General features: G+C 35.9%; 1 protein-coding gene across 7 annotated transcripts in view; it reads right to left on the bottom strand.

The window, feature by feature from the left end:
* The window catches only part of SCLT1 (sodium channel and clathrin linker 1), a 201,144-nt gene that overhangs the window by 146,407 nt on the left and 30,141 nt on the right, over nucleotides 1–24,596 (bottom strand). For all 7 annotated transcript variants that reach the window (XR_005532488.1, XR_005532487.1, XR_005532489.1 and 4 more), the window contains 2 exons: nucleotides 16,077–16,212; nucleotides 2,320–2,442 (listed from right to left, as the gene is read on the bottom strand). Coding sequence is in view for 4 of the 7 variants with exons in the window: in XM_039256271.1 (XP_039112202.1) it covers nucleotides 2,320–2,442; nucleotides 16,077–16,212 (259 nt within the window). In the remaining 3 variants the exon portion in view is untranslated. The remainder of the gene's footprint in view (nucleotides 1–2,319; nucleotides 2,443–16,076; nucleotides 16,213–24,596) is intronic.

Here is a 24,596-nt window from a genome sequence, read left to right as displayed (position 1 = left end):
TTTTAGCTATTGTGGAGAGTGCTGCTATGAACATTGGGGTACATGTGCTCCTATGCATCAGCACTCCTATATCCCTTGGGTAAATTCCTAGCAGTGCTATTGCTGGGTCATAGGGGAGTTCTATTGTTAGTTTCCTGAGGAACCTCCACACTGTTTTCCAGAGGGGCTGCACCAGTTTGCATTCCCACCAACAGTGTAGGAGGGTGCCCGTTTCTCCACATCCTCACTAGCATCTAGAGTTCTCTGTTTTGCTCATTTTAGCCACTCTGACTGGCATGAGGTGGTATCTCAGTGTGGTTTTGATTTGTAATACCACTATTTCTAAAAATCTGTCTATTAGTAAATAGATATGCTAAGAGAGACACTGCAAAACTACATCCAAACCTACTCAAAACCTATAATATAAAATGCTGGCACAGGAATTACTGTCCCTCTCTCCCCTTTTTAAAATTCTCATGGCTTGAATTTTTAAGTTATGTCATTATCTGTTATGATCTTATTAAACACTATATGTGCATGGGACACAAAATTGGAAGGGGCTGTTAATATGTTGGATGACAGAATTAAAAACTGATAGATAACTGGGGAAATAAGGACAAAGTGTCATTTGTAAAGTCTTGTACAAAAGAAACTAACTGCATAGCTATAGTACAAGAATAAAGGTAAAAAAAAAAAAAAAAACATAGGACTTAGTTGATTGACCTAAATGAGAAAAACAGCCTTAAAGAACTTGCTTATATTAGAAATGCTTTCTAAATCTCAGAAGTAAAAGCCTTTTCTTTTTGATAAAATGCTATCCATTTATCTATCTATATACACATATCCATACACACACACTCAATTTTTTTTTTTTTTTCTGAGACAGAGAAAGAGATGGGTGAAGGAGGGGGTGGGGAAAGGAGAGGGAGGGAAAGAGGGAGAGGGAGAATCTTAGGCAGGTTCTATGCTCAGTGTAGAGCCCTACATGGGGCTTAATTCCACGACTCTGGGTTCATGACCTGAATGAATCAAGAATCAGTCATTCAACCTACTGAGCCACCCAGGCGCCCCCACACTTAAATGTGAGTGTAGTTGACACGCAATGTTACATTAGTTTCAAGTGTACAACCAACACAGTGATTCAACTTCTCTATACATTATGTATGGTTCACCATAAGTATAGCTACCATCCGTCATCATACAATGCTGCTAAAAAATCACTGACAATATTCCCTATAATGTGCCTCTTATTCTTGTGACTTATTCAGTCCATATCTGGAAGCCTGTATCTTCTACTCACTTCCCTTCACCCATTTTGGCCATTACCCCCACTCTCCTTCCCTCAGAGGTAAAGGTCTTATGGCTCAGACTACATATGGGTTATTTGCAAACCAGGGAATATATAGAAAATCATTCTGTAAGGTGCAAAGCATCACATAAGCATTATTATGACTCCTTTAGGTAAAAATTCCCAATTATGATGATAATAATAGGAACATTCTTTTTTTTTTTTAATAATAGGAACATTCTTAAACTGGAATTTGAAAAGTCCATAAATAAGAATTTAAGAAAGGCATGATAACCAATGTATTTAAACAGCTGCCTTCTGAAAACCCAGAGAAAAGGAATCAGAATCAGATAACTCCACAATTGTCAATGTTCCCAGCAGAAAAAGAATCAATGGAAGGATAAAGGAAGCAAATTTTTCAATGGAATGGATAGTCTTGTGAGATGGTAAGTTAATGTTAACAGAGGTATATAGCAAAAGCTTAGATGTGCACTTTGAAAGAATATAAAAATCATTCTTTCTTTGAATAGAAAGAATGCCTTAATAATCATTAAGATCTCTTCCTATTGTACAATTCTAATCTGATTAATTTATGCTAATATACTTGATACCTATCTTACAGGTCACTTTAAGGGTGTGAACATTTTCATCTTATATGGTGTCATCATTATATTTGAGTTGTCATTATATTTCTTCACTGGCCATGAATAGTTCTAAACTATTCATGGTCTAATGAATAGTTTCTGTCTTAAGCCAGGTAGGAAATTAACAATATAAAAGCTTTGGGGGTCCATTTACACAGAATCATCTTATAGCTGCTTCTTAGAACTAAATACAGCTTCTACTGCAAATCACATCATAAAAACCTAATGTACACTAGGCACTGCTTTGACTACCTGTCCAAGAAATACCTACCAGCAAAGATCTATTTCATGTAAATAACACAGTGGGCACTTAGGCATTCCTCCACAAAACTGAGTTTCTCCAGAATGAAGATAGATAAGAAAAGTATGAAACTTGATATACGAGAAAACTATGAAATCCAAGTTTACCTTTTGTTTTTGACTTTCAACTACATGAATCTGGGCTTCAGTCATATATTCCTGGTAAACTCTCTGAAGTCTATCCAACTCCTGAGAAACAGTCTGCCAGAGTTCCACAGCCTGAGATTTTTCCTATAAAGCAAAAAGAATCAAGAATTCATTAAATTATTAGCAGGATATTACAGAGCACAAATGAATCAATATTTTTTATAGGATGAACTCTTGTATATAAAGTCACAAAAATGTAAACAGAACTGTGTAAAAACAGTATAGTTGTACTATTTTTGATGATATGCACTTTGTATTTTTTTTAATCTTTTTTTTAAGGGGGGAGCAAAAGGGGGAAAGAGGAAGATAATCTCAAGCAGGCTCCATGCTGGGCATGGACGCAGTACCTGATTCCATGACCCTGAGATCATGACCTGAATGTAAATCAAGAATCCTGACATGTAACCGACTGAGCCACCCAGATGCCTTGATACGCACTTGGTATTAATAATAATTTAGAGAAGAAACCTAAAGATGAAATTCCTTATGTTGAAATTTTCTTTTTATTCAGATTTCATAGCTAAAATTTAACTTTTTTTTTTTTTTTAAATTATGTTTATTTTTGAGAGAGACAGAGCATGAGCAGGGGAGGAGCAGAAAGTGAGGGAGACATCCAGGGGCGCCAGGGTGGCTTAGTCGGTTAAGCGTCCGACTTTCGCTTAGGTCATGATCTCGCAGTTCGTGGGTTCGAGCCCCGCGTCAGGCTCTGTGCTGACTGCCAGCTCAGAGCCTGGAGCCTGTTTCAGAGTCTGTGACTCCCTCTCTCTCTGACCCTCTCCTGCTCATGCTGTCTCTCTCTCTCTCTCCTAGAAATAAATAAAACATAAAAAAAAAAAATTTTTAAAAATAAAAAAAGAAAAGAGAGGGAGACATCCAAAGGGGTCTCCAGGCTCTGAACTGTCAGCACAGTGCCTGATCCAGGGCTGAAACTCACAAACCTTGAGATCATGACCTGAGCCAAAGTCAGACAATTAATTGACTGAGCCACCCAGAGACACCAGCTAAAATTTAACTCTTATATCAGAGATACATAGTTAAAGCACTACTTTTGTTCCATAAGAAAATGTCAGCCTTAGAAATTACTAAAGAAGGAAACTGCCCCTGACAAAGTACAAAATTTTTTTGAGATTGTAAAATAAATATTTTAGAAAATTGGGAAAATACAGATAAAGAAAAAATAAGAATTACGTATAATTTTTACCGCATAACAGTAAATACTGCTAGCATTTAGCTATAATCATCTTTACAAATTTTGGATATATTTATGTTTTTAAATGTGATTTTGAAAGAGAATTTTATATTTTTGATTTTTTAAACAAAACCAAGAATCACACAGTGCACTGTTTGTATTGTACTATATTCACTTAACATTTTATAATCTGAGTTTTCTTGAGGCATTAACTATTCTTTCAATATAGCAATTCTCAAAGTGTGATATGAGGACCCTGGAAGTCAAAATTATGTTAATAATATGAAGACATTATTTGCCTTTTTCATCTTCTCATGAATGTGCACTCAAGTTGTCCAAAGTTTATATAATGTGATGTGTGTTTTCATCTCTGATGGGTACTAGAATGTGTTCTTATTCTCCCATTTATTTTTTTTAAAAATGTGTCAGTTTTAATCTATAATATGATATTGATAGATATATAACCCACACACAAAAAAGAGCTCTTCTAGGTTCACAATAATTTTTAAGCATCCTAAAGAGGGTTCCTGAAAACAAACAGGTTAAGAAATGCTAAGTTAGCAGGTACAGAGCATAATTCTCTTTTTATTCTCTAAAAAGAGAGATGGAAACAGGTTTTGGCCATTTGCTTAGGGCCCCTCAGCAAGTTGTTGACAGAGTGTTTCTGAAGACCAAACTTTTAAATTCCAGGTCAGAACTAATCTGCCCTGTTAGTTTTGGTAATAAGGTAACAAGGTATAGTGAAAAGATAAGCATTTTAAGAAGATAAGGAATAAATATTTAAAGTAAATAGAAGTTATGAGTTTTAAGGAAACTCATAACGGAGGTATAACATGCATTCAGAAAATATACAAATCATGAATTTTTAAAAGTGAGTGCCTCTACTATGTAACCAGCACCCAGTTCAAGAAACAGAGTATTGTTACTAGCACCTAGAAGCCAGATGCCTCTCTCTTCAGAAAACTGTATTCCCCCAAAATAACTATCACCCTGGCTTCTAACATCATTAATTAACTTTGCCTAAAACTTACATGGTTTTAAAATTTGTAGACAAATAGGAGTCATAAGACTTGGATTTAATCCCTGATTTCTGGCTACATGATCTTGGACAATTCATTTCATTACCTTAAGAACATCATCTTTTCAGTAGAATGGTCATAAAGATACCTCATAGCCTCAAAAGGCTGCAGTTTTATAAACCTGCATGATGATAAGAATCATTTGGACAAAGAGTTAAAAAAAAAAAAAGCAATATTCTCTATAGAGTAGTGGTTCTCTAAGGACTAGCAACAGCAGCATTACCTCAGAACCTGTTAGAAACCCAAATTATTGAGCCCAGACTTTTTGAATCAGATACTTGGGAAAGGGAAAAAATAATCTCCATTTCAATAAGCCCTTGGGTGGTTATAAAGTATATAAAAAATTGAGAACCAATGTACTAATATGAAATTTTTAAGTGGTATAACCAATCATATGAAAAACCACAATTTAAGTGATTCCATACTGTTAGATTTTTAAACCACTTCCTATTTTTCATTATGATATATATAATACTATAATAAACATATTTATCCATCAATTTTCACATACAGTTTACCTGTAGTTTCTTAGGATAGATTCCTAGAATCTATGTGATATCCTAATCTAATTAATTGGTTAAAGGATATAAACATTTCTAAGGCTCTTATTGCCAAGCTGCTCTCCAGAAAGATGTTTACAAATCATACTATCATAGCAGAACAAAATCTCCAAACTAAAAATATTAAGATAGGTACCTAATATTGTACTAGTGTCATCAGCTCGCAAAGCAATTACAATTGCTCTACGAAACATCTTTACACCTAATAATTCTTTATACTGCTGTTTAGTAATGATGATGATAAAAATAATAGGTAAATTTACTAACCAACATGTATGGTAGGCATTATAATAAGTGCTTCATGGGCATTTTTTTTCTTAAATAGCTTATTGTCAGTAGTTGATTGTTATTACATATAACACCCAGTGCTCATCCCATCTCCCATGCCCATCACCCCCCTTCCCCTCTCAGCCCTCAGTTTGTTCTCAGCATTCAAGAGTCTCTCATGGTTTGCCTCCTTCCCTCTCCCTCCACTATTTTTCCTCTTCTTCTCCTGCATGGTCCTCCATTAGCTTCCTTCTAATATACCTATATGTGCAAACATATGATATCTGTCCTTCTCTGCCTGACTGATTTCGCTCAGCATAACATCCTCTAGTTCCATCCATGCTGCTACACATGGCCAGATTTCATTCTTTCTCATTACCATGTAGTATTCCATCATATAAATATACCACATCTTCATGATCCATTCATCAGTTGATGGACACTTAGGTTCTTTCCACGTTTTGGCTATTGTTGAAAGTGCTGCTATGAACACTGGGGAACATGTGCCCCTATACATCAACACTCCTGTATCCCTTGGGGTAAATTCCTAGCAGTGCCACTGCTGGGTCATAGGGGAGTTCTGTTGTTAAGTTTTTGAGGAGCCTCCACACTGTTTTCCAGAGAGGTTGCACCAGTTTACATTCCCAGCAACAGTGTAGGAGGGTGCCCATTTCTCCACATCCTCGCCAGCATCTAGAGTCTCCTGATTTGTTCATTTTAGCCACTCTGACTGGCCTGAGGTGGTATCTCAGTGTGGTTTTGATTTGAACTTCCCTGATGATGAGGTACACTGAGCATTATTTCATGCGTCTGTTGGCCATCTGCATGTCCTCTTTGGAAAAGTGTCTATTCATGTCTTTTGCCCATTTCTTCACTGGATTATTTGTTTTTTGGGTGTGGAGTTTGGTAAGTTCCTTATAGATTTTGGATACTAGCCCTTTATCTGATATGTCATTTGCAACTGTCTTTTCCCATTCGGTCAGTTGCTTATCAGTTTTATTGATTGTTTTCTTTGCCATGCAGAAGCATGTTCATTTTAGTGAAGGTCCCAGTAGTTCATTTTTGCTCTTGATTCCCTTGCCTTTGGGGATGTGTCGAGTGTGAAATTGCTGTGGTTGAGGTCAAGGAGGCTTTTTCCTGCTTTCTCTTCTAGGGTTTTGATGGTTTCCTGTCTCACGTTCAGGTCCTTTATCCATTTTGAGTTTATTTTGGTGTATAGTGTGAGAAAATGATCTAGTTTCATTCTTCTACATGTTGTTGTCCAGTTCTCCCAGCACCGTCTGTTAAAGAGACTGTCTTTTTTCCACTGGATACTCTTTCCCGCTTTGTCAAAGATTTGTTGGCCATACATCTGTGGGTCCAGTTCTGAGTTCTCTATTTTATTCCATTGGTCTATGTGTCTGTTTTTTTGCCAATACCATATTGTCTTGATGATTACAGCTTTGTAGTAGAGGGCAAACTCTGGGATGTTGAAGTCCATGGGCATTTTAAATTACCGTAAGAACTCTATCCAGTAAGAATTATTATAATCTCCACATATAAATGAAGTAAAGTAAAAAGACATTCCACAAGATCACAGAGAAAACTGAACAGAAAACAAACTCAATAAATTTGACCATAAGGGTGCCTAGGTGGCTCAGCTGGTTGAGCTTTCTACTTCAGCTAAATTCATAATTTCACAGTTTGTTGGTTTGATCCCTGTGTCAGGCTCCACGTGGACACTGTGCAGCCTGCTTTGGATTCTCTCTCTCACCTTCTCTCTGTCCCTTCCCTGCTCATGTTTTATCCCTCTCAAAAATAAATATTAAAAGAAAAAAAGAAATTTGAGCAGAGGTTTTTTTTCCTAAAAGCTTGTGTTTCATGAAAAGAGGAATCAACACTCTCACTGTATCCTCAACAATTAGCACAATGCCTGATATATAATAGACACCTAATTAATACTTGTAAAATAAATGAAGATATTTCAATAGTCAAACTCTTTATGTTTATTACTTTAATGAAGCACAATAAAAATCTTTTTTCTACTATAAATTGTATTTAATTTAGTTGTCTCTTCAGTTTGGATTCAAATAGTCTTCACATATACCACAAAGTTCTTTCAATCTCCTAATGGATACCAACACAATTGTATATGCTTTATCAGATGTTAAAAACAAAATAAACATGTATGGATAAGTGATAAGTAGAATTAATATTTATAACTACTGTTTGACATTATTGATTTATTAACATTTTATATTATTTAAGAATATATGAAATTGCCTAAACTCTCACTCAGTAAACGTGTTATTTTTATATCAAAGTACATTACAGATTTTATGGGAAATTTTGTTTCTAATCAACCAGCTTTTTCCCTTTTGATTTCTCACACTTGAACCTCGTCAAATCTTCTATGAAGTGACCGATCCAAAATGCAAAAAAAACCGTCTCCAGAGACGTGAGAAAAAGCAAGCTGTAGAAGGAGAAAGGCAAAGAAAGGTAAAGACAGGAGGAAAAAAAGGTGAAAAATGAGGGAAGAAGTTTGGTTAAAAAAGAAAAACACAGGTAACTTTGAAGTTCTGATAAAATTTAACACTGGAAATTATGTCAACAAAGTATTGCAGATAAATGCGTTTTAAAGAGATTGGATTATAGTTGTTATTTTTAAAACTACAAATCTAACAAAGTTGTTACTCCACTTTATTTTATTCTTTTTGATATGTATATTCTTTTCTTTATACAAATTAGTAAACATATATTACAGTCTTGGCTTTTAGGAGTAGAATCCAGTGATTCATCACTTATATATGATACCCAGTGGCGATCCTGTAAAGTACCCTCCTTAATGCCCATCACTGATTTTTCCCACCCCCCACTTCATCAACCCTCAGTTTGTTGTCTGTTATTTAACAGTCTCTTCTCATTTGCCTCCCTCTGTTTTTATCTTATTTTTCCTTCCCTTCTCCTACGTTCATCCTGGGATTTCTAAAATTTCACATATGAGTGAAATCATGTATCTGCCCTTCTCTGAATAACCTACTTCACTTAGCCTAATACCCTCCAGTTCCATCCATGTTGCTACAAATGGCAAGATTTCTTTCTCTTTCATTGCCAAGAAGTATTCCCTGTATACTCAAACCATCTTGTCATTATCTATTCATTAGTTGATGAACATTTGGGCTCTTTCCATAATTTGGCTATTGTTGGGAAGGCATGTGTCCCTTTGAATCAGCATTTTTGTGTCTTTTTATTGAATTCCTAGCAGTGCAAATGCTGGGTCATGGGGTATTTCTATTTTGAATTTTTTAAGGAACCTGTATACTGTTTTCCAGAGTGTCTGCACCAGTATGCATTCCTCCCAACAGTGCAAGAGGGTTCCCATTTTTCTACATCCTTGCCAATATCTGTTGTTTCTGGAGTTAATGTTAGACATTATGACTGGTGGGAGGTAGTATCTTATTGTGGTTTTGATTTGTATTTCCTTGAGGATGAATGATGTTGAGCATCTTTTCTTTGTTTTTTTTTTATTTTTTAATGTTCATTATTTTTGAGACATACAGAGCATGAGTGGTGTAGGTGCAGAGATAGAGACACAGAATCCAAAGCAGGTTCCAGGCTCTGAACTGTCAGCATAGAGTCAGAGGTGGGGCTTGTCCTCATGAACTGTGAGATCATGACTGAGCCAAAGTCGGATGCTTAATCAAGTGAACCACACAGGTACCCCTTGAGCATATCTTCATGTGTCTGCCATCTGGATGCCTTCTTTGGAGAAGTGTCTATTCATGTCCTCTGCCGATTTCTTCACTGAATTATTTGTTTTATTCGGTGCTGAGTTTGAGAATTTCTATAAAGATTTTGAATACTAACTTTTTATACAATTATGTCATTTACAAATATATTTTCCCACTCTGTTGGTTGTGTTTTAGTTTTATTGAGTGTTCCCTTTGCTATGCAGATGTTTTTTGCCTTACTGAGGTCCAAATAGTTCATTTTTGCTTTTATTTCCCTGCCTCTGGAGACATGTTAAGAAGTTGCAGTGACCTAGATAAAAGGGGTTGCTGCCTAGGAAATTGATGGATTCCTGTCTCACATTTAGGTCTTTCTTCCATTTTGACTTTATCTTCATGTATGGGGTAAGAAAGTATTCCAGTTTCATTCTTCTGCATGTTGCTGTCCAGTTTTCACAGCCCATTTGCTAAAGAGACATTTTTCCATTGGATACTCTTTCTTGCTTTGTTGAAGACTGGTTGGCCATATATTTTTCGGTCCATTTCTGGGTGCTCTACTCTGTTCCGCTGACCTGTGGGTCTGTTTTTATGCCAATACCATACTGATTTAATGATTACAGCATTGTAATACAAGTTAAAGTCCAGATTGTGATGCATTCAATTGGTTTTCTTTTTCAATATTACTCTGCCTATTTGTAGTTCCATACAAATTTTAGGACTATTTGTTCTAACTCTGTGAAGAATGCTGGTGTTTATCTTGATAGAGATTGCGTTGAATGTGTTGACTGCTTTGGGTAGTATCGACATTTCAACAATATTTATTCTTCTGATCCATGAGCATGGAATGTTTTTCCATTTGTGTCTTTTTCAATTTCTTTCATACAACTTCTGTAGTTTTCAGGGTCCAGATTTTTTATCTCTTTGGTTAGGTTTATTCCTAAATATTTACGGTTTTTGGTGCAGTTGTAAATGGGATCGATTCTATGATTTTTCCTTCTGTTGCTTCATTATTGATGTATAGAAATGCAACCGATTTCTGTACATTGATTTTATATCCTGCAACTTTGCTGAGTTCATGTATCAGCTCTAGCAGTTTTTTGGTGGAGCCTGTTGGGTTTTCCATGGAGAGGATCATGTCTTCTGTGAAGAGCAGAAGTTTGGCTTCTTCTCTGCCAACCTGGATGCCTTTATTTGGTTTTGTTGTCTGATTGCTGAGGCTAGGACTTCCAACACTACGTTGAACAACAGTGGTGAGAGCGGACATCCCTGTCGTGTTCCTGATCTCAGGGGGAAAGAGCTCAGTTTTTCTCCATTGAGCATGAGATTAGCTGTGGGCTTTCATATATGGGTCTTATGAGGTTAAGATATGATCCTTCTATCGTGAGTTTCATGAGGGTTTTTATCAAGAAAGGATGCTATATTTTGTCAAATGCCTTCTCTGCATCTATAGACAGATTCATATGGTTCTTATACTTTTTTCTGTTAACGTGGTGTATCATGTTGATTGATTTGCAAATATCGAACCAGCCCTGCAGCCCATGAGTGAATCCCACTTGCTCATGGTGAATAATTCTTTTAATGTACTGTTGAATTCGATTTACTGGTATCTTGTTGAGAATTTCTGCATCCAGGTTCATCAGGGATATTGGCCCGTCATTCTCCTTTTTAGTGGGAATATTTGTTTTGGAATCAAGGTAATACAATAATGCTGGCTTCCCAGAATGATTCTGGGAGATTTCCTTCCACTTCTGTTTTTTGGTACAGCTTAAAAAGAATAGGTATTAAGTCTCTTTTAAATGTCTGGTAGAATTCCCCTGGGAAGACATCTGGCTCGGGACTCTTGTTTGTCGGGAGATTTTTGATAAACGATTCACTTGTTCGCTGGTTATGGGTCTGTTCAAGTTTTCTGTTTCTTCCCGTTTGAGTTTTGGTAGTGTATGAGTGGCTAGGAATATGTCCACTTCTTCCAGATCATCCAGTTTGTTGGCATATTAGTTTTTCATAGTATTATCTTACAATTGTTTGTATTTCTGTGGTGTTGGCTGTGCCCTCTCTTTCATTTGTGATCTTATCTATTTGGTTACTCTCTCTTTTCTTTTTGAGAAGTCTGGCTAGGGGTTTATCCATTTTGTTTGTTCTTTTAAAAAAACAGCTCTTTGTTTCATTGATCAGTCGTACTGTTTTCTCTTGGATTCTATACCGCTTACTTCTGCTCTGATGTTTATTATTGCCCTCCTTCTGCTGGCTTTGGGCTTTATTTGCTGTAGCTTTCCTAGCTCCTTTAGGTGTAAGGTTAGGTTATGTGTTTGGGGCCTTTCTTGCTTCTTGAGACAGGCCTGAATTGCATTTCCTCTTAGGTCTGCCTTTGCTTCATCCCAAAGGGTTTGGAGTCTTGTGGTTTTCTTTTCATTTGCTTCAATGTATTTTTACATTTCTTCTTTAATTCCCCGTTTAGCCCATTCAATCTTAAGTAGGATGTTCTTTAACCTCCATGTATTTGGGGCTTTCCAAATTTTTTCTTTTGGCTGAATTCAAGTTTCATAGTGCTGTGATCTGAAAATATGCATGGTATGATCTCAACCTCAACCTGTTTCTACCTGTTGAGGGCTGTGTGGTGACCCAGTATGTGACCTATTTTGGAGAATGTTCCACATACACTCGAGAAGAATGTGTATTCTGCTGCTGTACAATGAAAAATTCTGAATATATCTGTTAAGTCCATCTGGGCCAGTGTGTCATCCAGAGCCGCTGTTCCCTTATTGAATTTCTGCCTAGATGATCTGTCCATTGCTGTAAGTGGCATATAAAAGTCTCTTACGATTATGGTGTTTATCAGTAAATTTGCTTCTGTTTGTGATAACTGCTTTATATGTGGGTGCTCTCATGTTGGGGGCATAAATATTTATGATTGTTAGGTCTTCTTGCTGGACAGACCCCTTAATTATGATGCAATGCCCTTTCTGATTTCTTGTAACAGTCTTTCTTTTAAAATCTAGTTTGTCTGATATAAGTCTGGCTACTCTGGCTTCCTTTCAGCGTCCATTAGCATGACAGATGGTTCTCCATCCCCTCACTTTCAAGGAGTCTCTTGTAGGCAGCAAATCAATGGATCTTGTTATTTATCCATTCTGATACTGTATGTCTTTTGACTGGGACATTTAGTCCATTTACATTCAGAGTGATTACTGAGAGAGAGGGATTTAGTGCCATTGTGTTAGCTGTTGATTTCAGGTTTGTGGTGCTATCTCTGGTCCTTTTGTAGTCTTTGCTGCTTTCTACTCCCAGAGTTCCCCTTAGGATCTCTTGCAGGCCTGGTCTAGTGATCACAAACTCCTTTAGTTTTTGTCTGTCTAGAAAACTCTTTTTTTTCTCCCCTTCTATTCTGAATGACAGCCTTGCTGGGTAAAGAAGTCTTGGCTGCATAATTTTTCTATTCAGCACATTGAGTACTTCCTGCCAATCCTTTCTGGCCTGCCAAGTGTCAGTGGACAGGTCTCTGCTACTACCCTTGTAGGTTAAGGACCATTTGTCCCTAGCTGTTTTCAGTATTCTCTCTTTGTCTTTGTATGTTGCCAGTTTCACTAGGATGTGTCATGGTGTTGACCTGTTTTTGTTGATTCTGAAGGGAGTTCTCTGTGCCTACTGGACTTGGATCCCTGTTTCTTTCCCCAGATTAGGGAAGTTCTCAGCTATAATCTGTTCAGATAAACCCTCTGCCACTTTCTCTCACTCTCCTTCTTCTAGAACTCTTATGTTGTGGATATTGTTTCATTTCATGGAATCACTTGGGTCTCCAATTCTCCCTTTGTGTCTAGTAATTTCCTTGCCCTCTTATTTTTTCAGCTTCTTTATTTTCCAAAATTTTATCTTCTATTTCACCTGTTCTCTCCTCTGCTTCTTCCATCCTCGCTGTCACTGTATCTAGTTTATTCTGCATCTCAGTAATAGAATTTTTTTAATTCATCGTGATGAGTTCTTAGGTCTTTGATCTCTGCAGCAAGAGTTTCTCTGTTGTCCTCTATTCTTTTTTTCAATCCCAGTTTTTAGTCTTCTGTTATTTCTAAATTCTTATTCAGATATATTATTTATATTTGTTTTGAGCAATTTTCTGGTCTTTAATTTTTTTTGCTCTTTCTTTTGAGGAGAATTCATCCCTTTTAGCATTTTGGCTGTTTTGGTCTTTTGTGTGTTTTAAAAGCTTGTTTTATGTTCTGTACCTGTGAGTACTACTCTATTAAAAGGCGTCATACCCTTTCCAGGGCCTGGTACCTTCAGTAAGTGGTTTTGGTGTATGTTGTGTGCACTATGCTGTACTTTTTGGCTGCTCATACCACTCATCAGTCCTGTTCAGAGTTCCTCCTTGCTTGAAGTGTTGGAGTGGTTTGGCCTTCAACCAGATGTGCTTTATTGTTTTTGATGAAGTAACCCACCTACTGTCTCCCTCAAAAGAAAAGAGGGGTGGAAGTCTGATCCCATAAAAAGAGAAAAGTAAAAGGGGAGTAAAGGACCCCAAATATATGATGAAAAACTTTAAATTTAGGGAGAGAGAGAAAAATAAAGAAGAAATAGACAAGGTGTAAAAAGAACAAAATAAAAATGTCTGATTAAAAAAATACATATAAATAATATATTCTTCATATACATATATGTATACACCCACACACACATTCTATATATAAGAATTAACCAAAATCAAATCAGAAACTATGATCCTGTTTCCAAAAGAAAAATAGAAAAGGGAAGAAAAAGAAAAGAATAAAGGAAAACAAACAAATAAACAAAAAGAAACCGTTATCTACCAGTGTCTGGGACCAGTGGCTGTGTTAATCTGGAGGAGTTGCCAGCTCGTTTGTATCAGTCAGTCTTGTTCCATTAAGCAAGTAGTTGCCATGCACGGATGGGCAGAGTTTGTTGCAAGCTGTTCCTGCTTCCACTGGGTTCCACTGTGGGTTCTTGAAGTCCACCGTGTTTGGTGTTGGGGAGAAAAATGGCAATCCCCCAATCTCTTCTTCCTGGACAGCATATCTCAACACATGCTGTTCAGATAGCCCTCATAGAATAGTGAGGGCAGTCAGCTTGCCCTGGTCCATAGTTCCTGCACTTCTGTGTGCTCAGATGGGATTCAAAACCCTAAGTCTTAAAGGACCCAGTTTGGTGGGGCTCCTTTCCCCTGTTCTGGAGGAGAGCCACCCACCCTGCTGATGAAAGGCCTTTGGCCAGCACCTGCAGGGTCTCTTTTCCTTGGGGAGGCATTACAAAGTAATGCCCTCTTTACAAAGTACTGCAAGAAGGGACTGTACTCCCTTGAGATTTTACACCACACTATGTGCTTCCAGGCTGGCTCCCTCCTCCCCAGGAATGAGAGCCCAGGCTTCTGGATCCATTCCACAGAAAGTAGTGGACTTTTGAAACCTCCTTGTTTCAGCTCCTAAGGCTGTTTACAAAATAGAAATTGGCACTCTCCATATTTGTTGTTCCCCAGTCCGCGGTCCAGAGAGGTTTTCCGTTTTTGCTAATTCGACATCAGAATTTCACAGCTCCTTTCTCTTTCTCTCCTTTTTTTCTCTCCATGAAGGAGGAGTTCCTTTCCCCTTCATGCCTATGCCGTTTTATCCCCCTGAATTCACATACATGCACTTCGATCCTGCCACAGTGTCTCCCTCTGACTATGGAGATCCTTCTGCCACTCTCCAGATTGATTTCCTGGGTGTTCAAAGTGATCTGACCTCAATACAGCTGTGTTTGAGGGACAAGAAAATTCCCAGTCCCCCTATTTCTCTTAACTTTCCCCCTCTTTCTATTTTTAATTGTTTTTCATTTTTATTGAGGTATGATTGACAAATAATAATTGTATATACTTAAGGTATTTTAACAGAGGGTTCATTTACATGTGGTCTACCACAATCTATTTATGGACTACTGACAAATGTATATTGCGCATCAGCTTTTGCAACCTGGTTAGAAAGCATTCATAAGCTTACATTAATTTTCATTTATTTCTATATAAACATTTAGAAATCCTATCTGGTAATATTAGTTTGAACAGAGTAAAGAGAATGCTTTCTTCCTTATTTTATTCTTCTACTACTTTTTCAAGTTCCTTCCCTTTATATATTAAAACAATAAAATCAGAGTTAAATACATGCTCCTTTATTAAGGTAAATATAGCCTGTCAGATTAAATTATCAATTTCATAAGTATAAGAATTCTAAAACCAAATATCTAAGATATAAAAAAGTGATATTTCATAGATAACTATAAAATCAAAATCACAATAAAGAATTTGTAATCTCCATTTACAAGCATGAAGAAATTGAGGCATATTAAGTAGAAAGCAGAAGAAAGAGATTCAAATCCATTAAAGTTATGATGCCTAGGATAGTAAATTGTAAATGAAAATTAAATTCCTCTACGTATAATCACAAAAAAATTTCAGTGTAGAAAACAAGATATATATATAACAGAGCTTCTCAAATATATCAATTACTATGAGGAAGAACAAAAGGAGAGAAAGTAATTTGGAGAAGTATAATTTCGGAAAAATATAATTCTATAATCTTAGGAAATTGAAGAAAACACGGTACCAAAAGAGAACACAGAAAAATGAAAAACGTAAATTTAAGTGAGTGAATAACTGATTATCTTTTCTCTAAAAATTTTCTTTGGCATTAAGATATTTTTATAAGACATAAAAATCATGTCAAAAGCTTTATGATTCAATTAAAAAAATATTTGGTTAACTATAACAACAGGGACGGTATATATCACAAGTTTTGTTAACTGTTAACTGTACCTTGTAGAAAATCAGTAAGTATTAATTTTGCTACTGCACTATTATCATTCATAAATAATGATTAATAGAGATTTAAAAAATTCTGTTAATTCAGAATATAATTTAAAAATATATGTCACTCACTTGATTGGCTAATTGTAATTGTTCTTGAAGATTCCTGACTGTTTCCTCATCTGTATATATATTGTTTTCCATGTCTGTGCCAAAGGGAAGGGTCTCCAGTTGCTTTTCAACAGCATCTTTTAGTTCACTGTGCAACCTTGAGAAAAAAGTTAACACGGTAATAATATAAATTCATTTTACTAACAGTAATCAGTGCTTCAAGATTAACTAAATAAACACTTGGGTCAAAATCATTCTTTAAAAAAAAAGTTCTTCAAATAAAATAATTTTTAAGTAGCCCTCAAAAATTACAAGTTTTAATTACCATTAAATACTGCACTACAAGAGTAAAAATATAGTAATTTCAAATGCATTAAATTTGTCATAATTCAAGCATAATTCAGTTTGTCTTAGGGAGATTTCAATTTTTCAAAAACATAAAATTCAAATGTTAAACCCTATTAATCAATAAAAAAGCCATTCAGAAAAGAAATGTAAATACACAGTGGTTTCATCTAGTCAATTAAAAGGAAATTTGATATAAAATCTTGTAGAATTATTTATTTTCTTCAGTGTGTTTCATAAAACTGAGCTGACTTCTTACTAGATCCAGTTAATAAACAGTAGAATAAAACTGTTGCTGGTTATGAAGTCAAGACTATTAGTAGAGGCACAGTTTTCAGCTTGACCATATATCTGAAACCCTTAAATTCAAATTTAATGTTAACAGTAAATTACAGATAATTTATGCTTTTAAACAGCTACCAAAAAAAAAAGGCTATAGAAAAGTACATCTAAAGAGACTGATTGTTTTATTTTAAAACCTAAGAGGAAGATAATTTTGGTAATATCAGAAAAACTTGATTCATACACTTATAAGCAGAAATGTTATTTATAATAAATATATCTCAAGGCAAAATTCACAAAGAAACTGCATTCACCTATTTAAAATAAAGAGAATTATCTCCTGATATTAAAAAATGTCCTTTGAAACTAGAATACTTCAATTTTTAGAATATATTTATTTAAAACAAAGTTCATCAAACTCAATAAAAGTCACAGGATAATTAATTTCAGGAAAACAAAAAATTACTCCCTAAGGAAAGTACACAGCTTGCTGTACTTAGCAAAAATTTTAAAAGTACTTAGAATGATCAATTACACAAAGGTTCATATTTTAAAATATTTCTAGTACTTTTATGTTTTTCAGTTTTATTCCATTTTTAGTTTCAGGTATACAATATAGTGATTTAACAACTGCATACATCAGTCAGTTCTCATCACAAGTGCAGTCCTTAATCCCCATCCTCTATTTCACCTATCCCTCCACCCATCTCCCCTCTGGTAACCATCAGTTTGTTCTCTATAGTTAAGTGTCTGTTTCTTGGTTTATCTTCCTGCACCACCCCCCCAGTGGTTCATTTGTTTTGTTTCTTAAATTCCACATGAGTGAAATCATATGGTATTTGTCTTCTCTGACTTACTTCACTTAGCATTAATACCTAGCTCCATCCATGTCATTGCAAATGGAACAATTTCATTTTTTTTATGGCTCGATAATATTCCATTGTTTTTATTTATGACATTTTTTTTTATATGTTTTATTTATTTCTAGGAGAGAGAGACAGAGTGAGCAGGGGAGGGTCAGAGAGAGAGGGAGTCACAGACTGAAACAGGCTCCAGGCTCTGAGCTGGCAGTCAGCGCAGAGCCCGACGCGGGGCTCGAACCCACGTACCGCGAGATCATGACCTAAGCGAAAGTCGGACGCTTAACCGACTAAGCCACCCAGGCGCCCCTATTTATGACATTTTTTTAATCCACTCATCTATGAATGGACACAGGCTGCTTCCATAATGTGGCTACTGTAAAAAATGCTGCAATAAAAATAAGGGTGCATATTATCTTTCTGAATTAGTGTTTTTGTATATTACGGGTAAATACCCAGTAGTATAATTACTGGATCATAGAGTAGTTCTATTTTTACTTTTTTGAGAAATTCCATACGGTTTTCCAGTTACCACACCAGTTTGCATTCCCACCAACAGTGCACAAGGGTTCCTTTTTCTCCACATCATTGCCTACCCTTGTTTCTTGTATTTTTGATTTTAGCCATTCTGATGGGTATAAGGTGATATCTCATTGTGGTTTTGATTTGTAGTTCCCTGATGATGGATGATATTGAACCTCTTCAGATGTTGAGCATCTGTACGTCTTTTTTGATAAAATATCTAAATATCTGTTCGTATCTTCTCCCCGTTTTTTTTTTTTTTTTTGGCTTTTAAGTTTATTTATTTATTTATTTTGAGAGAGAAAGAGAGAGTGAGTGTGAGCAGGGGAGGGGCAGAGGGAAAGAAGGAGTGAGAAAATCCCAAGCAGGCTCCACACTTAGCAGAGGTCGATATTGGGCTCAATCTTGCAAACCCCAAGATTACGAACTAAGCCCAAAACAAGAGTCAGACACTTAACAGACTGAGTAACCCAGGTACCCCAATACATTGAAATTTAATATAATTACTAGTATATTTGGGTTTATATCTACTATTTTAGTATTTGCTTCCAATATGCCCTGCATATTATTATTTTCTTTAATGCTTTTTATTTTTTAAAATGTGTTTATTTTAGGTGGCTCTATTTAAAAAATGGACTTAATTTTTGAGAAGTTTTAGGTTCACAGAAAAATTGAGCAGAAAGTATAGAGATTCCCTAATATACCCCTTCATCCCCTTGGCATGACCTCCCCCACTATCAACATCCCCCACCAGAGTGGTACATTTTGTTGCAACTGGTAAACCTATACTGACACAATTACCCAAAGTCTATAGTTTACATTACGGTTCACTCTTAGTGTATACATTCTACAATGACATGTATCCATCACTATAGCATCTTACAGAACAGTTTCACTGCCCTAAAAATCCTATGTGCTCTGCCTTTTCATCCCTCTCTTCCCTCACTCCTGGCAACCAGTGATCATTTTATCACCTCCATAATTTTGTCTTTTCCGTAATGTCACATAGTTGAAATCATACAATATGTAGCCTTTTCAGATTGGCTGCTTTCACTTAGTAATATGCATTTTAGGTTCCTCCATATCCTCTCATAGTTTGATAGCTTATGTCTCATTATAGCTGTAAAATATTCCATAGGATGGATGTACTACAGTTTATTTATCCATTCACCTACTGAAGGACATCTTGGTTGTTTCCAAGTTTTGGCAGTTGTTGATAGAGCTGCTATAAACATTCATGTACAAGTTTTTGTATAGATCTAAGTTTCCAATTCCCTTAGGTAACTACCAAGGAGTATGACTGCTGAATTGTTATAGTAAGATTGTTTCATATTTTAAGAAACTACCAAATAGTCTTCCCAGGCGACTGTACATTTTGCTTTCCCACTACCAATGACTAAGAGTTCCTGTTGTTTTATATGAGTTACTTTTTATTATTCTGTTTTTCTACTCTATTAGCTTGGCAGTTATATGATCCTTTACTTTGAGTGGCTACCCTAGAGATTCAAACACACACACAGAATGAACAAAACTCTAAAGTAAATTAGTATTCTATATCTTTTGGGCAATGCTGGAACCAGAGAATACTTTAACTCTATCCTTTTCCCAAATTTATGATATTGCTGCCTTGTATTTTATTTCCCTACAAATATTTTAGAGACATTATTGTTCCAGAATAATTGATGTGATGATGTTCATTAAACTTTCTCCCGTAGTTACCTTTTCCCCTCTTTTTGTAGAATATCCTTTTAGCATTTAATTTAGTTACTGGTAATTTTCTCAATTTCTTTTCATCTGAAAATGTACTAATCTGACTTCTAGAAAAACATTTCACTAGATACATGATTCTAAGTTAATAGTTTTTCTTTCAGCACTTTGAAGATGTTCCTTTGTCTCTTAATTTCCATGATTTCTGTTCAGTAGTCAGTTTATGCCTTACTACTATTTCTTTGAAAATAATTTCTCTGCTTTCAACATTTTTAAAAATGGTCTTTGATTTTATTGTAATGTATCTACAGGTTTTTGTTTTTTGTATCAATCAGCTTATGATACATGGTGTTTCCTAATCTGCAGATTGAGGTCTCTCTGTTCTCTCTTTCTGGGGCTTACGTTATAGTTCTCTTCACTATTTCCCTATATCTTTTACATTATTTCCTGTATTTTTCTATCCCCTCATCTCTTTGATATTCATTCTGAATATTTCCTGCCAGACTTGGACTTCATTCCATTAATTCTCTCTTCAGTCATGTCTTACTTCATTACTGTTTTTTTGTTTTTTTTTTTTTCAGTTCCAGAATTTGTTTGGTTCCTTTTTTAGAGTTCCCTGTTCTCTTATCAACATTCTCAAAACTGTCTTTTTTCACTGAACATATTAAGCATACTTATTTTAAAGACCACCCTGTGGATTTCTATTCCCTATCATTTCTTACCATTTTTTAAAACTATGTTGTCTTTAAGATATGAGCCAGATATTACATGGGGAGATATTTTGAGGCCTAAAATGGTCTTTTCTTTTTTTCCCTCCACGTGGCTAGGAGCATTATCAATCTCTGATCAGATATTCAGGTAATTCCAAACTGTGTTACAGATGTTTTTAGGACTACTATATTTTTGGGATCACTCTTACTCCTAGGGTATCCCAACCCAAAGTCTGAAAGCTACTGAGCCACTCACTCTCTAATCTGATGGGCTGTGACTTTCAATTTTAATCTCTCTACCCCTGTGAATTTGTTTCAAGCTCAGTTTTTCAACTTGTCTTTACCTACTCCAGGATAATGAGATATACTAACAAAGGCAGCTCCAAATGCAGCCTCGTATCCCTGGATGTCATTATTTTCCTGGTCTTTCCCTAGAATTCTCCAATGAGTTCAATTCATTTAAATTGATCTGATTGTTGTCAAATATTTGTCCCAATTTTCTAGTTTTTGTCTAGAATTTCTAGTTTTTGTCAGGAGTCTAATTACCTAGTCTGCCATCATTGTAAACAAAAATCTCTAGTTCACTTATTTTCAATCTTACTTTTCAAATAATTATAAATGTTCTGAGCACTAGTTTGGCTGCATCTCACTAGCTTGATATGTTGTTCATTTTAAGAAGTTTTTACATACTGGTTCACAAAACAACCCTCAATAAATATAAGAGAGTTGAGATCATACCATGCATACTTTCAGATCACAATGCTATGAAACTTGAAATCAACCACAGGAAAAAGTCTGGAAAACCTCCAAAAACATGGAGGTTAAAGAACACCCTACTAAGGAACGAATGGGTCAACCAGGCAATTAGAGAAGAAATTTTTAAAAATATGGAAACAAATGAAAATGAAAACACAACAATCCAAACCCTTTGGGACGAAGCAAGGGCAGTCCTAAGAGGACAACACACTGCAATCCAGGCAATCTCAAGAAACAAGAAAAATCCCACATACAAAATCTAACAGCATACCTAAAGGAACTAGAAACTGAACAGCAAAGACCCAACCCAGCAGAAGAAGAGAAATAACAAAGATCAGAGCAGAAATTAACAATATAAAATCCAAAAAAAAAAAAAAAAAGAAAAAGAAAAAACCCAGTAAAACAGATCAATGAAACTAAGAGTTGCTTTTTAAAAAAAAATAAAATAGATAAACCTCTAGCCAGGTTTCTCAAAAAGAAAAGAGAGAGGACTCAAATAGATAAAATCACAAATGAAAATGGATCTATGACAACCAATCCCTCAGAAATACAAGCAATGATCAGGGAATACTATGAAAAATTATATGCCAACAAACTGGACAACCTAGAAGAAATGGACAAATTCCTGAACACCCACACACTACCAAAACTCAAACTGGAAGAAATAGAAAATTTGAACAGACCCATAACTAGTGAAGAAATTGAATCAGTTATCAAAACTCTCCCAACAAATAAGAGCCCTGGGCCAGATGGCTTCCCTGGGGAATTCTACCAGACATTTAAAGCACTGTTCATACCCATTCTTCTCAAGCTATTCCAAAAATAGAAATAGAAGGAAAACTTCTGGACTCATTCTATGAGGCCAGCATTACTTTGATTCCCAAACCAGACAGAGACCCAACAAAAAAGGAGAACTACAGGACAATATCCCCGATGAATACGGATGCAAAAATTCTCAACAAGATACTAGCTAATCGAATTCAATAGCACATAAAAAAAATTATTCATCATGATCAAGTGGGATTCATTCCTGGGATGCAGGGCTAATTAAATATTCACAAATCAATGTGATACATCACATTCATAAAAGAAAGGATAAGAACCATATGATTCTGCCAACAGATGCAGGAAAAAACATGTGACAAAATACAGCATCCTTTCTTAATAAAAACCCTCAAGAAAGTCAGGATAGAAAGAATATAATTAAACATCATAAAAGACGTTTATGAAAAGCCCACAACTAATATCATCCTCAACAGGAATAACTGAGAGCTTTTCCCCTGAGATCAGGAACATGACAGGAATGTCCACTCTCACCACTGTTGTTTAACATAGCATTAGAAATCCTAGCGTCAGCAAACAGAGAACAAAATGAAATAAAAGGAATCAAAAATGCCAAAGAAGTCAAATTTTCACTTTTCACAGATGACATGATACTCTACATGGAAGACCCAACAGACTCCACCAAAAGTCTGCCAGAATTGATCCATGAATTCAGCAAAGTTGCAGAGTACAAAATCAACATACAGAAATCGGTTGCATTTTTATACACCAATAATAAAACAAAAGAAAGAGAAATAAAGAAATCGATCCCATTCACAACTGCAGCAAGAACTATAATAAAATACTTAGGAATAAACTTAACCAAAGATATAAAAGGTCTGTATACTGAAAACTATAGAAAGCTTATGAAGGAAATTGAAGAAGATACAAAGAAATGCAAAAACATTCCATGCTCCTGGATTGGAAGAATAAACACTGTTAAAATGCCAATACTACCCAAAGCAATCTACACATTCAATGTAATCCCAATCAAAATTGCACCAGCCTTCTTCTCAAAGCTAGAACAAAGAATCCCAAAATTTATATGGAACCACAAAAGACCCCGAATAGCCAAAGTAATATTGAAGTAGAAAACCAAAATGGGAGGCATCACTATCCCAGACTTTAGCCTCTACTACAAAGCTGTCATCATCAAGACAGTATGGCATTGGCACAAAACAGACACTCAGACCAATGGAATAGAGAACCCAGAATTGGACCCACAAATGTATGGCCAATTAATCTCTGACAAAGCAGGAAAAAAGCATCCAATGGAAAAAAGACAGCCTCTTTAACAAATGATGCTGGGAAAACAAAACAGCAACATGCAGAAGAATGAAACTAGATCAACCTTCTTATACCATACACAAAAATAAACTCAAAATGGATGAAAGACCTGAATATGAAACAGGAAACCATCAAAACCCTAGAGGAGAAAGCAGGAAACAATCTCCTTGACCTCAGCCGCAGCAATTTCTTACTTGACACATCCCCAAAGGCAAGGGAATTAAAAGCAAAAAATGAACTATTGGGACCTCATCAAGATAAAAAGCTTCTGCACAGCAAAGGAAACAATCAACAAAACTAATAGGCAACTGACAGAATGGGAAAAGATAGTTGCAAATGACATAACAGACAAAGGGCTAGTATCTAAAATCTATGAAGAACCCACCAAACTCCACACCCAAAAACACAAATAATCCAGTGAAGAAATGGGCAAAAGACATGAATAGACACTTCTCCAAAGAAGACATCCAGATGGCCAACAGACACATGAAATGATGCTCAATGTCACTCATCATCAGGGAAATACAAATCAAAGCCACAGTGAGGTACCACCTCATGCCAATCAGAGTGGCTAAAATCAACAAATCAGGAGACTAGAGATACTGGTGTCGATGTGGAGAAACGGGAACCCTCTTGCACTGTTGGTGGGAATGCAAACTGGTGCAGCTGCTCTGGAAAACAGTGTGGAGGTTTCTCAAAAAGTTAAAAATAGAACTACTCTGTGACCCAGAAATAGCACTGCTAGGAAGTTACCCAAGTGATACAAGAGTGCTGATACATAGAAGCACATGTTCCCCAATGTTTATAGCAGCACTTTCAACAACAGCCAAATTATGGAAAGAGCCTAAATGCCCATCATCTGATATATATGTAAGAAAGAAGATGTGGTTTATATATAAAATATATATATATCCCATTTTATATAATGGAATACTACTTGGCAATGAGAAAATGAAATCTCGCCATTTGCTGCAATGTGGATTGAACTGGAGGGTATTAAGCTAAGTGAAATAGTCAGAGAAAGACATATACCATATGTTTTCACTAATATGTGGATCTTGAGAAACTTGGCGGAAGACCTGGAAGGAGGGGAAGGGGAAAAAATGGTTACAGAGAGGGAGGGAGGCAAACTATAAGAGACTGTTAAATACAGAGAACTGAGGGTTGATGGCGGGTGTGGGAGAGGGTTAAGTAGGTGATGGGCACTGAGGAGGGCACTTGCTGGGATGAGCACTGGGTGTTGTATGGAA

The sequence above is a fragment of the Hyaena hyaena genome, unplaced genomic scaffold (genome assembly GCF_003009895.1).
Source record: "Hyaena hyaena isolate Hyena2069 unplaced genomic scaffold, ASM300989v1 scaffold_563, whole genome shotgun sequence".
Classification (NCBI taxonomy): domain Eukaryota; kingdom Metazoa; phylum Chordata; class Mammalia; order Carnivora; family Hyaenidae; genus Hyaena; species Hyaena hyaena.
The sequence above is the reverse complement of the archived record's forward strand: the minus strand, read 5'-3'. Positions and strand labels throughout refer to the sequence as shown.